The sequence below is a fragment of the Brachyistius frenatus genome, unplaced genomic scaffold (genome assembly GCF_029030835.1).
Source record: "Brachyistius frenatus isolate BFR_SWC_R1_liver_20210118 unplaced genomic scaffold, ASM2903083v1 Contig_90, whole genome shotgun sequence".
Classification (NCBI taxonomy): domain Eukaryota; kingdom Metazoa; phylum Chordata; class Actinopteri; family Embiotocidae; genus Brachyistius; species Brachyistius frenatus.
In genome coordinates, this window is record NW_027210689.1 from 979,793 (window position 1) to 995,335 (window position 15,543).

Consider the following 15,543-nt stretch of genomic DNA (forward strand, 5'->3'; position numbering starts at 1 on the left):
ATAGTGTTGCATTACTGCCATCTGGTGCTAGTTACCTCTTACCGCTTCCAATCTGTTAGATTATTTTTTTTTTATCAATCCTGTTTTTAGGACACCGAACTGAGAAGTCACAACTTTATTTCTTTAAAAATTTTAAAAGGCATATATAGATGATAATGAAACCAAAATCTAAAAGTAAAACAACTTAATTATGCAACAGAAGCATTGTTTTTTTTTAAATTTACAAGCTGGGCCTCTAACCTTTAACCTCTCACCCAACTTGCATGTATTATGCTGAGCTAGTCAAGCTTAAAAATACACAAATGAGACAACCTGACTCCAAACACAGCAACACATGACTTCAGGCAAAAATAAAGTGATTATCAATTAGTAGTTCATATAAGAATAATGATATATTACCATACATTTATTACAAAGTTTACTTTGACAGTCTAAAAATTTGATTTGATGATGTACAGTTTCAATAGCATCAGCTGTTGCATTCATTTTTAATAATGTCTGAGCTCAAAGAATAGTAAATTGATACGACAAATGAATGAGTCCAGTAATCCATTAAGAATGTATTGTCCTGTAATTTGCAACATGTTCTCCCCTCACATCATCGAGGTGAACTCCGCTCTCTTGACCAGTGATCTGCTCACTTCAGATACAGAGCGGCAACCTAGACAGACAGACACACACAGTCAGGTTTTCATCACTTTATAGTACATGACATTCACTTACATAATTCTTTTGGACACTTATTTTAACCCTTCGAATTCTAAAATATTGTTTTAAATTAAGTACACAGTTCTTAATTAAAACTAAGCTATTCCCTCACCTTACACCAAGTCTTTACCTTTAAATCCAATCATTTATGCAATGGCAACTTGCTTTTTGTCCCTAAAAGGATGTCAGTTTTGATAATGTGATAGTGTAACCAGATATGTTCACACAATATCAGTAATAATAGTAACCACAAGAAAATGGCTGGTAGATGCTTATTTTCACAATGTAAATTAAAAATAAATATATATATATATATTTATTTTAAAAATATATATATATATATATTCAAGATGGCTCATGTCTGATGGAGCTCAATTCCAAGAACAAGCTGCATGAGAACACTTGCAACATGTTTATCTGTGTGTGGGTGTGTGTTACCTGATAGGGCCATAGCCAGTCGCAGCTCCTCTTTTAAAAGTTCCAGAAGCTCAGTAACTCCTTGTTCTCCCTGTACACAACATAGAGAACATAGGTGAGTTTCTTTTACAACCCCATTTCCAAAGATGTTGGGACGCTGTGTAAAATGTAAATATAAATAGAATGCAATTATTTGCAAATCATGTAAATCCATATTTAATTGCAAAAATACACAACTGTTTTTTTTTTAGATGTGTTGCTGGCATCTAATTCAAAAGGAGCACATATTTTTTTTTATAAAACAATAACATTTTTCCATTTCAACTTTTGATATGTTGTATTTGGTCTATTTTCAATTAAATATGGGTTTATGGGATTTGCAAATCATTGTATTAATTTTGTATTTTACACTTTGCACAGTGTCCCAACTGTTTTTGAAACAGGGTTGTATGTTAGTCACTACCTTGCATTTTTAGTCAAATTCGGCAAACTTTTGTTACATGCTAACTGCTTTGAAAAGAAAAATGGTCTAAAACAAACACGAATAAACTGTTTTATATCTGGTATAGTCGAATTTCCAAAAGCCAGATGGAAATTTTACTTTACATAATCAGTAACGTTTAGTTTAATTTCTGCACACAACTCAAAACTGTTATCAATTCAAACTAGTTACTAACATGTCTCTGTAATACAGTATCAGAGTGGTTAGTTTCAGTGCACAGTGGTGACAGTAGGTGAGAGCAGTGCTTCACCTGACAGGCGAGGCCCCACAGCACTGGTCGGCCAATGAAGACAGCTTTTGCTCCCATAGCCAAAGCCTTCAGAATGTCTGTCCCTCGCCTCACTCCTCCGTCCAAGTAGACATCACAGCGACCCTGCACCGCCCTCACCACCTCCTCCAATACATCCAACTACACACATACATATTAAAAACACTGTATTATAGTAGGAGGGAGACATGCTATTGGGTGGCAATGGTTATTGTTGAGACTGAAATGGACAAGTAATTATAAACCTCATCCCTGAAGTATTTAAGTTTAGTTTCTATCTGCATCTATGTGTCGACCAAAGTGCCTTATTACTGCAGATTAACATCGCAAGGGTTAACTGACTCAAAATAACTACCTGCCTTCACGTATCAAACACCTCAATAATTCACAGGACGCGTATGCTTATACTATGCATGCTATGCTCATACACACAAGTGAAACACTACATAGTACAAAAGCCTTAGCAACAAGGTGAGAGTGTGCAGTATCTTACTGGGGTTATCAAGTGGGCCCCTCCTTTTACTGGTGTTTCGTCAAGTTAGGCCCACGACACCTCGGAAAGCTCAGTTCAGTAGACAGCGGTGACATCCTGGAACTCCTTCCCTTACCACTCACACCCACCACACCTGGTCTACCTGTTTTACATCTAAATAAATCGGACTTTGGCTACATACTTTAGCAACGTTATCTTTGCTCAAAGCCACAAGTTTATACCTGGTACACATGGCCACCACTCCCATTTCTTCGCTACTTAAACAAGACACAACTCAAACCCTAATCTTAATCATAACCAATTCATGCCTAACACTGATCTTGACCTGACTTCAAGTCACATCTTACCCCAAACTCTAACTAGGACTGTTGAAATGATGTTTTGCCTTAAAAAAAAAAATATCAGTGTTTCTACCAGAGAAGGGTGACAAAAAAGTGCATTTACACACACACACACACACACACACACACACACACACACACACACACACACACACACACACACACACACACACACACACACACACACACACACACACACACACACACACACACACACACACACACACACAGACCGTGGCAGGAATCCCATCCAACTGTCGACCTCCGTGATTGGACACCAGGATGCCATTGACACCATAGTTGACAGCCTGGACAGCATCCTCACCTGACACAAACTCACACACTTAGAATCACTGCTGAACAAGTTCATCTTGATCCAGACAGTCAGGCACATAATATCAGAGTGTGTTACTGAAAGGTAACTCATGTTGTTACTTATGTACCAATATTTTCGGATAAATGTCTGCTAGTCACTCTGCTAAATAACTATCTTGAGAACTTTTTGGCCTCTTACATGCCAACTAGGACTGGGACAATAAGGGCTAAATTTAAGACAATTAGGGCCATAATTAAGGCCCCATACAGGCCACTTTTCAAATATGTGTGTTAAAAATTGCCAAACGTTTAAACTTTACTTAAAATGCCAGGAAGGCAAATACACTCACCCTTGACTTTAAAATCCGCCCCATTTATAAAAACGTGTTCTGGTCATTCCTTCTTTTAGATGTTGGGGCTTCTACAGAATACTCTATGTTCAAAGTTTGACACACCAATAGAGTTTTCAGGATCCTGTGTTGAACAGAGTTCACCTAAAATCTTAGGGAGTTTAAGGCGTGGACCTGAGTGTAAGTCACACTGAGATGTTGTATCCAGTTATTAAATTTTTAAGATAAAAAAATATTTTCATATTGATAGATTGTGGATTTTTCAAAGGGGGAGGAGGTGTAGAATCATTTTAACCATTTCTAACAAGATAACTGAACTTTTATTTCGGAACCATAACACACAAATTACTCTGCGATTCAAAGTATGTTTATATCATCAAGAATGTCTTGATTGTATCTTTAATTACATTTTAGATTAGTGTACAGAGTAGAAGCACTGGTATGGGCGTTATACCAGTGCTTAAAGCTTCTCTAGACAGCATTATTTTGGCCTCCAGCAATACTGTGCGGAACCATGGAGCTATTTTTGAGTAGGATATGTCCTTTAACTCACACATAAAACAAGTGTCTGGGAGTGCCTCATTCTACCTGTACAATATAGCAAAAATGAGGAATGTCTTGAGTCAGATTAATGCTGAAAAACTAGTCAACGCATTTGTTACTTGTTACTAGGCAGACTATTGTACTTCCTTATTATCAGAATGTCCCGATAACTCTTTAAAAGGCTTCCAGGACAGATGAAATACTTCTAAATTTGTGGAATACTTTCTTTCCAGCTTCCACATTTTCTGTTTTAAGTAGCATATTCGTGAATTGTACCACGGGTGTGTATGTGTGTGTCTGTACCATTCAGGACTCCTTTCACAATCACAGGTAGATGTGTGTGTTTTTTCAGCCAGGCGATGTCGTCCCAACACAGTGTGGGGTCAATAGCTTTTGCAACATAAACAGCCAAACCACTGTTGTTGCCATAGTTGCGCTCAGAAAAAGCCAGGGAGGCTGTTGAGAAGTTAGACATGCTACGGACAAATGCACACACATGCACACACAAAGACAAACACAGAGTAAGGAGTTAGGAGTAGAAGCCACCATGCACTGTGTGGTCTCCATGGTAGAAAGTGTGCTCTACTGTTGCTGTTATATTTGATTCCTACCTCAGGTGAGGGGAGATTTTAAAGCGGTTGCGCACGTCATCCAATCTTTTCCCCAGGTATGGTGTATCCACTGTAACAAAGATAGCCTTATAGCCCGCCTTCTCTGCCCGGTGTACCAATGATAGTGTGAGCTCTCTGTCTTTAAAAATGTAAAGCTGCAGCCACAGGACACCCCCATCACCCGATGAGGCTTTCATTGCTGACATCACTTCCTCAATAGTGGAGGTGGCCCAGGAGCTCAGCATCATCCCTGTTCCCGCTGCTTTGCATGCTGTGAAGACACACACAATTACTGGTTATCATTGGATGAAATGTCATATCAACACCAAAGCAATGAAGTGTGACCTGCTGTATTAGTCCACAGTGACTTCTGCTGTGCTGACTGTGTGAAGGTTTTTGAAAAAGTAAACCCAGTGTGGTGAAAACTGTTTAAAAGAGACTTTTTCCTCTCCATAGCATTTTCTTCTCTCTATACTCTCCTCTCAACCCCAACTGGTCGAGGCAGATCTCAATCCACCACTGAGCTTTGTTCTGTCAGAGGTCTCCTCCTTCTACAACTGAGTTTTTCCTTCCCATTCTGAATTGTTGAATTGTTGGGTGTCTCACTATCATGTTGTGAGGTTTTGTTTTTCGTACTCTGTTAAGTGCTCTGAGATCACTTATGTTGTGATTTAGTGTTATATAAAGAGAATAGAATAGAATAGAATAGAATAGAATAGAATAGAATAGAAAATGAATTAAAAAGCTGTAATCAAACTTCTGAAGAATATGAGCTTTTGCATAGCTGTTTTGGAGGCCATGTTGTCTCAGTACAACTGTGTAATAAGGGTTTCAATCCCCGTTACAGGAAACGTTTGATCTAACAGTTGAGCACATAGAATTCTGTTGAACCTTTGAGAATAGTTGATTGCTCTCACAAGATGATCTTTCCTGACTATCAGGTTCCATTCTCTATGATTCTGGATCCACAGTCCATTCTGGACTCCCAAGTTTACATATTGTGCTTGTGTGTTTTTGATTTTTTGTTTTGTTTTGATTTTATACACTTTATTAATCCCCGAGGGGAAATGTCTTCACTACAGCAGGGGGGCTCTCAGGGGGGAGATGCTGCAGCAGGCTGCCACTAGCGCGGCGCCAGGTAACCTGACCTGAGGTGCATGTTTTTGGATGATGGGAGGAAGCCGGAGAACCCGGAGAGAACCCACGCAAGCACAGGGAGAACATGCAAACTCCGCACAGAAAGGCCCAGGACCGGATTTGAACCCGGGACCTTTTTTGCTGTGAGGTGACGGTGCTAACTACTTCACCACCGTGACGCCTAAAAATGTTACCTCTTGCTGTAGCTGTCTCTCCCTCAGGGTGAGCCATCCTTTGCATTGCTGTGGCTGCAACACCGAGAGGCATGCTGAGCTTCTCGCCGAGCACAGAGACAGACAGATCCACAGAGGACACATCCCTCAGCACTCGAGGGACAAGATTCCACCTGTAGCACACACACACACACACACACACACACACACACACACACACACACACACACACACACACACACACACACACACACACACACACACACACACACACACACACACACACACACACACACACACACTTATAGACACACTGTATTGCACTATTTATAATTGTTAATAATTATTATTGTTAGGTGATCCAGGACTTAGTATTTGTTTGTCCAAATCAACACTGCACATTTGGCACATAGACGTAACTCGTGTTGGCTACAGCATGCAGTACTAAGCCATGCTGTACTAGTCCTTCCCACTCTTTTTTTTTTTTATCCGTGCTTCATGAGCATTTTTTGTATCTCTTTTACATTTGTTGCAACATTGTTAGAACATCTCGAGAAAACAGTCCGCCATTGAAAAAGCTGATTTTGACCAGTGACCAAAGGAATATAATGGGTGGGTACTCATTTCCATTAAAGGGATCATTTCAAGACATTGACTGACTACTGGTCAGACTCCTTGTTCATTACTGCCTTTTCACTGGTATTCACACACCATTCAGTGTACTAAGTGGGCAAAGGATGAGGGTTCAGTAGATCAGGGGTCTCCAACACGTTGCTCGCAAGCTACCAGTAGCTTGTTACCTGTTTCTGATTAACTTGTTTAAGATTCAAACAATATGCAGTTTTTCCCATACATAGACTTATACTTGGGTGGGGCGCCCTGGCATATTGAAGGCTGTCCAAGTATATTTGGTGATCTATTGTGATCCATAACTTCAATGATGATTATGATACTTTCTGACAAGCAAGTATCATATTCATCGTCATCATTAAATCATGATATACGAAGGTGGACAAATAAGTTCAGAGACTGCTCCAATTGTGCGTGAACGAAGTACGGCAAAGAGAAGCTGTAGCCTTCATGAGTAACTCGATTTTAAGTTTTGTCGCTCGATCAAAATCAGCACCTGAGTTATACAAGTTTTTGTGAGGAGTTTCATGTTGGAGAACCCAAGTACCGTCTTGCCTCGGTCGAGGTCATTTGCGTGAATGTTTCCCTCTGCCACCTCAGGACATCACACTGGAGCTCAGTGTTCAGAGTTTGACCCCGGAAGACAAATTCCTGTTGACAATCCCGTGAATGTCAAAAGGAAATCCACCTGGTTGCGTGCCTAACCTGGTGCGCCTTGATTGGTTTGAACAGGGATGTTCCGCCCCTCGCAAATGCAAATGTCACTCAAAAAACCCGGCTCATTGTGTCATTGCCGTAGGCTTCCTGTTGAATTTTAATGCTGATATTCAGAGTTTGAGACCAAATTTGATGTGCGCCCTCTGCTATTGATGATCATCCACCAACACAATTTGCAACACTTATTCATTTAGGTTATAGCTTCCTGCTGCTCTGTGCACATCACGATGCTGTGCATTGTTCGTGTGCAACAGGAGCAGTCTCTGAACTTTTTGATCAACCAGTACAGCAGTGATTTAAAGGTTGTAAACCCTTTGGAATTGTCTATATTTTTGGATAAATATGATCGAAAACATCATCACATTTCCACACAAGTCATGAAAGAAGATCAGGATAACCGAATTTAAAAAAAAATTGTGTACAATATCATACATGGTCATTTCATTATATAGAGAAGTGATCTGCTATTAAATATTTGTGTGTGGCAAGAGTATGTGAACCTGTAAGATTAGCAGTCACTGCAGATGAAATTAAAGTGAGGTGCTTTCAGCTACTCTGTTTTATTGTTAAAGAACAGGGATCTATCAAAGTCTGTCCTTCATAACACATTTGTTGAAGTGTTTTAGGGCACTAACAGAGGAAATTTTAAAGGGTCTCAGAAAAAACATTGCTGGTTGTCATCAGGCTGGTGTAATAGTCTGTGAGATCACAAAGGAGACTAGGGTGACTTGTAAGCAACTAAAGCCTCTCTCACATTGCCTAATATTAAGGAGAAAGCCACTGCTCTACAAAAAAGAACATTTCTGTCTGATTGTAGTTCACAAAAGACCATGTAGACAAGACAGTAGACTTTTGAAACAAATGTTTTGTGAATGGCTGAAACAAAATTTGAACTTTTTGTATCTAAATGAGAAGGATTAATTTTGGAGAAATGAAAACCCTGCATTTCAGCAGAATAACTTTATCCCAACTGTGAAACATGGTGGTGGTAGTATCGTGTTTTGGGCCTGATTGCTGCAATTTCGCAAGGACAGCATGCCATAAAAATGTCGGTGACAATCAGCGGTGAAGTGAATCTCGAGAAAGTGGGTCGTGCACCCAAAACAACCACAATAGTCGTCCTACCAAAAAATGGTTAAAGAAGAATAAATTCTTCAACTGTTTTAAATGGCAAAGATAAAGTCCTGTACTGCAAATCCAGATCAGTGGGTCAGTGAGGTATGTTGAGACTGAAGGTTTTCAATGTCTCAAAGGTGGCTCTTTTTTAACCTGGCTGGATCACCGTGGTAACTTATGCTGCAAACGTGACCTGGTCCGGAGCAGGTTCTGTTGGAGATATCGGATCAAAATCTAAGAAAGTACCGCCTGCTGACCAATCAATTCTCTTGGAAAAATGGCATCACCAATCATAGAAAACCCCATAGACAGAGTGTTCAGAGAGCAACAGACCTCTCTGGCTTTCCCCTGGGATTTTTTTTTTTTTTAGAGATATAGATTCCATTTCATTGTGTTTGATTGTTTTCATTTTACAAAGAGATAGACTAAAACCTTTGTACTTGCACTTATATGATTTGACAGTGAGACAAATTTACCACTTTGAATTATGTTTTTATATTCACTTCTTATTTCCTCTCCTGTCTGTTTGACACTGCTGGGGCTGCGGGTGAAGGAATAAAGCTTAAACTGTCAAACATATCACAATAATACATCTCAGAATAAATTAATTTAATGGAACATGTTATTATATTCACATCTTCCCATGCACAAGTGATGGGAAGGTGATATTTTGATCCTTTTAACTAAGGCTATGCATTCACACAGTCAACAATTTTTTGCCTGCACATCTTCCCCGCATTTGGCAGCTGGAGATGTGTTGTGTTTATTAACTTCTTGATTAAATGAGTAGTGTGATCTCATTTAATCAAGATTTAGTTAAACCGGATGACAGAGAGATATCCTGGCCTTTCTCTCTCTCTCTCTCTCTCTCTCTCTCTCTCTCTCTCTCTCTCTCTCTCTCTCTCTCTCTCTCTCTCTCTCTCTCTCTCTCTCTCTCTCTCTCTCTCTCTCTCTCTCTCTCTCTCTCTCTCTCTCTCTCTCTCTCTCTCTCTCTCTCTCTCTCTCTCTCTCTCTCTCTCTCTCTCTCTCTCTCTCTCTCTCTCTCTCTCTCTCTCTCTCTCTCTCTCTCTCTCTCTCTCTCTCTCTCTCTCTCTCTCTCTCTCTCTCTCTCTCTCTCTCTCTCTCTCTCTCTCTCTCTCTCTCTCTCTCTCTCTCTCTCTCTCTCTCTCTCTCTCTCTCTCTCTCTCTCTCTCTCTCTCTCTCTCTCTCTCTCTCTCTCTCTCTCTCTCTCTCTCTCTCTCTCTCTCTCTCTCTCTCTCTCTCTCTCTCTCTCTCTCTCTCTCTCTCTCTCTCTCTCTCTCTCTCTCTCTCTCTCTCTCTCTCTCTCTCTCTCTCTCTCTCTCTCTCTCTCTCTCTCTCTCTCTTTGTTCAACCTGCGTCATAGTAGAGGCTACTGATTTTAATGTAATAGAAATGTTGTGGAAGAACCTGAAATGCATAGTTCGTGTGATGAAACCCACCAACATCCCAGAGTTGAAGCTGTCCTGTCTGGAGTGGTCGAAACTCCCTCCCAGCCATTGTGCAGGATTGACTGACAGTTACCGGAAACATTTAGTTACAGTTATTGTTGCACAAAAGGGTCACACCAGACACTGAGAGAAACTTTTGTGCCTCAGATATATGTAATAATGGATTATTTTCCTCAGCAAATAAATGACAAAGTATAATATTTTAGTCTCATTTGCTTAATTGGGTTGTCTTTATCGACTTTACCGGCTGATAATGTTCTAGATCATATCTTTTCAGAAATACAGAGAGCCACTGTTGTATGCTTGGCTTGCAGTTGGTTTGGCTTTAACTCAACATCACGTGACATTTTCATTTGGCGCAGTGAGACGTTTGCTGAGCCAGCGGAAGGGTTCATCAAACACACTACACACAACTTTTTGATATTAGGTCACACCAGTTCTACAGAGTAGGTGAGATAACTGTTATTAAAAGTTTAATCAAGCATTTCATCTCACCATGTCCTCATAATAAGACAAACGTAAATAGTTTGTTTTGTTTATACTGATTACGGTGGATGTATGCTATGCATCTGGAATGAAACTCTCTGAATTTACTTGGACTTTTGTTTTGCTCTTCAGCTCCCGTATGGCGTGCATATGAAAAGTGATAATCGAGTGTATGTCAATGCATACGGTTCAATGGGAATGTTATTTATAGCTGTTATGGCACTAAAGTACTGCTGAGCAGACACTTTTCTTTTCCAACATGATACAGGAGAAGATACAGACCTGAATTTTCAAGAACATCTTATTAAACATATCAATTTCATATTGTACTTGTATTAAAATCGAGGAAAGTGATTTAAATAACAGACATAACTTCATAAACACAGGAATTAGAACAGAAAGAAATATGCATCAGTGTGACTGGTGCTTACAGTAATTGAAAAGGTCAGTCAAAAATGGACCGGTGAAATACTTAATTACTATAATCTATAATAAATGAGAATACTACAAGGCATTTAAGCAACAAAACCAAAAGCCAGGATGAACCTGCCTGTTCAAACTTGTACAACAGAATGACATGAAAACAGAAGAATTGTTTTTAAAGTACAGGTGTTACACACCCAACATCCTGAATGAACTCCACTATGTTTCCTGTCACACTTTTTGTGCAGGATGTGATTGGTGCTCGGGGCTTAATTGTCACTGTAAATAGTTTTGGTACTGCAGGCTCTTGCTCTGTTCCCATCGTTACCGTTTAGAGGCAGGAACAACTGCTGCCGAGTGCTGTTTTAATTCCACTTTGGCTTCACAACAGAGACTGTCAAGTGTGCATGCATTGTACCTCTTAAAAGCAGCCACGTTGTCAGCCAGTGTGTTTTGTTCATCAGCTCCTGAGCGGTAGTAGTCATACACAGATTTGGGAAGAACTTTCCTGGCCTCCTCCTCAAAGTCCAGCACACAGACGCGCTGTCCTGACATCGCTGGCCAGTCGAGCACCAAAACAGAGGCTTCTTGCTGCCTGTCACTCTGACACAGTCGCAGGACAAGCTATAACAAATAGAGCTCCTGTAATTATTAACCTGCTGGAGGTTTCTAATGGCCCAAGGCCTCTTCCTCTTAATCATAACTTCTGAAGAGTCGCTGCTCTGCTCGGTTTACACAAGATAAAGACTGTGGGCACAACTTTGGACCATCTGGACCTTTATATCTTTTGTGTTTGGATTGTTGCTATGTTTAGATGGCTCCTTGTGAACTTTGAATCCTTCATGTGTGTTGATGAAACTGCTGATGCATTCTTACAAGAACTGTCCACACACGGTGCAAAATGCTGTAATGTTTAACCCAGAGTCCGAAAAGCTCTGCGCCATTGAATGTTGATTATTTCTCACACTTGCTTTTCTGTTAATGTTAGAGAAAGAGCACATTCCAAAATGTATCTGTAGTCTTATAGCAGGTCTACCTGTTGTGGGGGTCACAGTACAGCAGAGGCTGTACCTTGATCAGATACTGTTTTATGTTTACTTTAAATGACAATGTTTGTTAGTCCAATACTTAGTCCAAGGTTTTTTCCGGCCCTTTTTCACCTTTCCTTGGTGAAATAAGGGACACCTTACATCTCTTTGGGGTATCAAAACATTATTTTCATTGAGCATTTTACAAACTTTAATGTGTGCTTACATAAGATTTGTATTTTTACGTGGGTTTCATTGTGTGCATGTACTTTATTTGATTGAATTGAACTAAAAAAAAAATGACACACATCACACCTCTCGGTCCCATGTTTATTTGGCATCCAACAAAATCCAGTAAAAGCTTTAAGAATTAACATGTTTCACCGTCACCAAAAACATAATTTGCCCAATAAAAATGTAAAACTAGAAGGTCAAGATTCATAAAATGCAAGAATAAGGGCCGAGGACTGAATGCGTGTATGATGCAAGCAACAGCTTCTGACAGGCAGGTCAAAAAAGGCAGAAATCTACTCCTACAGATAGTTACAAAGCACAACACAGACTAAAGATCCACACGGAAGAAAAACAATCAAATAGAGGTTCTCTCTCGTCTAACGGACTTCAACTGTGTTCATTCGAAGCTCACAAATGAACCCTCCAACGATTCCACACGACAGGATATTTCAGTTTAGTCCACAAGAGCATAAGAAACCTTCCTGAGAAAAAAGAAAAAACTCCACGTAACAATTATTTGATTCTGTGAACTTTGACAACACTCTAGAGACGTGTCGACACACTGTTTATCAGTCAAAGCACAAGTTTGATTTTTGTTTCCCACTTTGATTTCCGGTTTCAAAGGGGTTTTGTCCATGTCGCTATATCAATCCTGGTGAACCTTTGTTTTCATCATTTCTGCCCAACTGTGTCACCCGTTGGCCAATCAGAATCACAACGCCACTGACGAAAAGATTAGAGAAAAACAAACGTGGCCACCCCGTTCCCTCTGAGCTTTAAACCCTGGTCAAGTCCCAGCCGCAGTATTCAGCTGTGTGCTTCAGAGGGAAACGGCTCACTTCCTGCTTCATCCTGCCCTCTGATGGAGTTTGATGGGCATGAAAGGATGCAGTGATGTTTATAGGTACAGCATGATAGTGAGCTATGCAGGTGAGGGGGGGGAAGGTATTTCCTGGTAGAGGGTGAGGACGCCTTCGCCCTCCTTCCCCCCTCCCCCTTCCGGCGCCACTTTGCCCACCTCAAACCCCGAAAAGGAAGGCGGGTCTGCAGGCCCACTAAGCGTTGTGTTAGCCCGATCGCCGATGGTTGGGGGAGTGTGGTTGCAGCGATACTACGAGGGGGCTGCCCCAGTTTGGGAGCCCAGGAGTTAGGGAGGGCGGACGATACATCCGCCTCCCGTTTCCTCCCCCTAATGTGGCCCGGTGCTGCTGTTTCCGACACCCCAGACCCGCTGGACTCTGGTGGATCTCCAAGCCTTTGCTAGACCAAAGACATGAAGCAGCATGGCGTTCACACCCAGGCAGTCCAGCCTTCATACAGCTGGGCCAGGTTATCCATGTTGGTAGCCTCCTTGATAACAAAGTCCACCTGCAAACAAATAAAGGACACCAGCACAGAAAACATGTTTAACAAGCTGTCTTATTTTCTTATTATTCAGAGGTCAATAATTAAGTCAAAAGTCAACATTGTTATGGTGATAAGATTGAAATAAACTAAAACTCTGATCCTTTGTTTCCTTTTTCAGGTAACTTCGGCTACTGTTATTACAAGAACAGAGATCGACAGTGCTTGAATATTTCTGAATGCTATTTTGCTGACATTACTCAATGAGAGGAGGAAAGATATCAAATGTGTCATAAATCAATGCAATAACACAAATACTGAACATCACAAAACTATTTTAATTCTAATTTGTCTAAGAAGTATGTTTTAATCATAGACAGGTTCTGATGGTTGAAGATCCTTGCTGAGTATAAATGAGTTATTTTTAGGCCACAGCCAGCGGCATTTGGTTTTAGGGTTGTCTGGCTGTCCTGTTCTTGTGAATGTGTTATCTCCAAAAAAAAAACGCGTTGAGGGACTTTCTTCAAACTTGGCAGAAATATTACGTTGAAAACATGAAGACATTTTTAAGCACTCAAGAGATTGATTAATTAAAAAGCCTTTCATCAGTCACGGCAATTCAATCACAGTAAAAACCACATGCCTACATGTTTCAGCCTCGAAGGCCTCCCTTCATCAACTGATTTGCAGCTGCCCTTGGGCTGTTCCTTATATCTTTTTGGTCAGTGGTCACGTGACCAGTATGGACCAATTAGCAGTCACCAATACATGGGAGCAGGTAAAGAGACATGATGTGAAACATAATGTCATGACTAGAAACCAAATACAGATATTCATCAAAAATCATATAATCTTAAAAAAAAGTTTTTTTTTTTAAATTTATTTATTTATTTTTAAAGGTTATTGAATAAGTGATTAAAGGCTTTTTAATTAATCACCCTCTTGAGTGCCTCAGAGTTCTTCAAGTTTTCAACTGAAACTGTTTGATCCCGAAACTGAAGAGCACCAGAGGGAAAACCATCCACACACCTGAGCAGCAATCCACGCTGACAGTTTTTGGCAAAAAGATTGACTTGGTAACCAGGGTAATCTGATTCGATTTTGGGGATCAAAGGTCAAGGACACCGTGACCCCAACGTGAACATGATATCTAAGGAACGCCTTGATAGAATTTCTTCAAATGTGGCACGGTCATTCACAATGATGAACTGATGTGTTTTTGGTGGTCAAAGGTCAAAGTCACCTCACATTGACCAATGTTCAAGAACACCCTGTTTCCTTAACGCTTGGAGGGGAATATCTTCATATTTGTCACAAATCTTTACGATCCCTCAGCAATGAACTGATCTGACCTCACGTCTGTCCCATTCTTCAAATTTTGCACAAATTCACTCGAAACACATTGTGGGAATCTCCTCAAATGGTTAGACAAAAATAATAACTCACAAACAAAAAACTATACATAGAGTATACAGTATTCATTACATTGATTAGCGTATGTTTTTATTGAACGAAAAACTCAAGTATGTTATGTGTAAGATGGTCCGCATGCACACTGTCGCTCCTTATAAAGTGTAAAATCCTTCATATCAGCAGCCGGTGTGTTACCTGCTCTGTGATGCTCATCCTTCTGTTGGGATCGATGTCTCTGCCCTCCAGCTTGGCTTTCACTCTCTTCCACACACTGACTGCGTACGAATTCCTCTCTTGGACAGCTGCAACACAGCAAGCAGCAGGTTTCTAAAGAGTGTACTTGGATCTACGCGTTGACCTTAAGACCTTAAGAGGTTAATAAAACATTTAAAATGTATTGCTTTGTCGTGTTTGTTACTTTAGCTGTATCACATTACTTTTACTTAAGCAGGGGAGGGGAAAAAACCCACGAGCAGATTGTGAAGAGAGTGAAGAGTGGTACCTCGTCCTGTTTTGGGGTCCCGTATGGCCCTCTTGGGGCTGGGGTTGAGACCTCTGCTGTTCATCCCCAGAGTGCTGGGCGGGGTATCAGTGGGGGTTCCCAGGTTACGTGGCAGAGCCTTCCGTGCATTCTGGGACATTGAATCTGGCTGGGTCTTCACACCAATGCATTTAACAGCTGAATCCAAACCACACAACACGGCGTAAGAGAAAACAGTTAATCAGTCGGTGCATCTCATCTTTCAGTATTTCATGCATGCCTGCAGCTAAATTTGATGTTTGTAGATTCCTTCAAGACAGAACAGCAGCTGTGGTCAATAAAAA

General features: G+C 40.6%; 2 protein-coding genes across 6 annotated transcripts in view; both read right to left on the reverse strand.

The window, feature by feature from the left end:
- Nucleotides 1–106: 106 nt before the first annotated feature.
- On the reverse strand, nt 107–11,354 carry hao1 (hydroxyacid oxidase (glycolate oxidase) 1). Its single transcript, XM_069710153.1, has 8 exons — nt 11,118–11,354; nt 5,880–6,031; nt 4,549–4,819; nt 4,241–4,413; nt 2,963–3,054; nt 1,878–2,036; nt 1,147–1,216; nt 107–661 (listed from the first exon to the last, which is right to left on the reverse strand). The coding sequence occupies exons 1-8, from the start codon at nt 11,252–11,254 to the stop codon at nt 594–596; spliced, it is 1,122 nt and encodes a 373-aa protein (XP_069566254.1). The 5' UTR covers nt 11,255–11,354; the 3' UTR covers nt 107–593.
- Nucleotides 11,355–12,043: 689 nt separating this feature from the next.
- smg1 (SMG1 nonsense mediated mRNA decay associated PI3K related kinase) overlaps nt 12,044–15,543 on the reverse strand; it is an 87,524-nt gene continuing 84,024 nt past the window's right edge. For all 5 annotated transcript variants that reach the window (XM_069710123.1, XM_069710120.1, XM_069710122.1 and 2 more), the window contains exons 62-64: nt 15,221–15,397; nt 14,914–15,020; nt 12,044–13,329 (exon numbers count right to left, since the gene is read on the reverse strand). In XM_069710123.1, the coding sequence (XP_069566224.1) occupies nt 13,252–13,329; nt 14,914–15,020; nt 15,221–15,397 (362 nt within the window). In that variant the 3' untranslated portion in view covers nt 12,044–13,251. The remainder of the gene's footprint in view (nt 13,330–14,913; nt 15,021–15,220; nt 15,398–15,543) is intronic.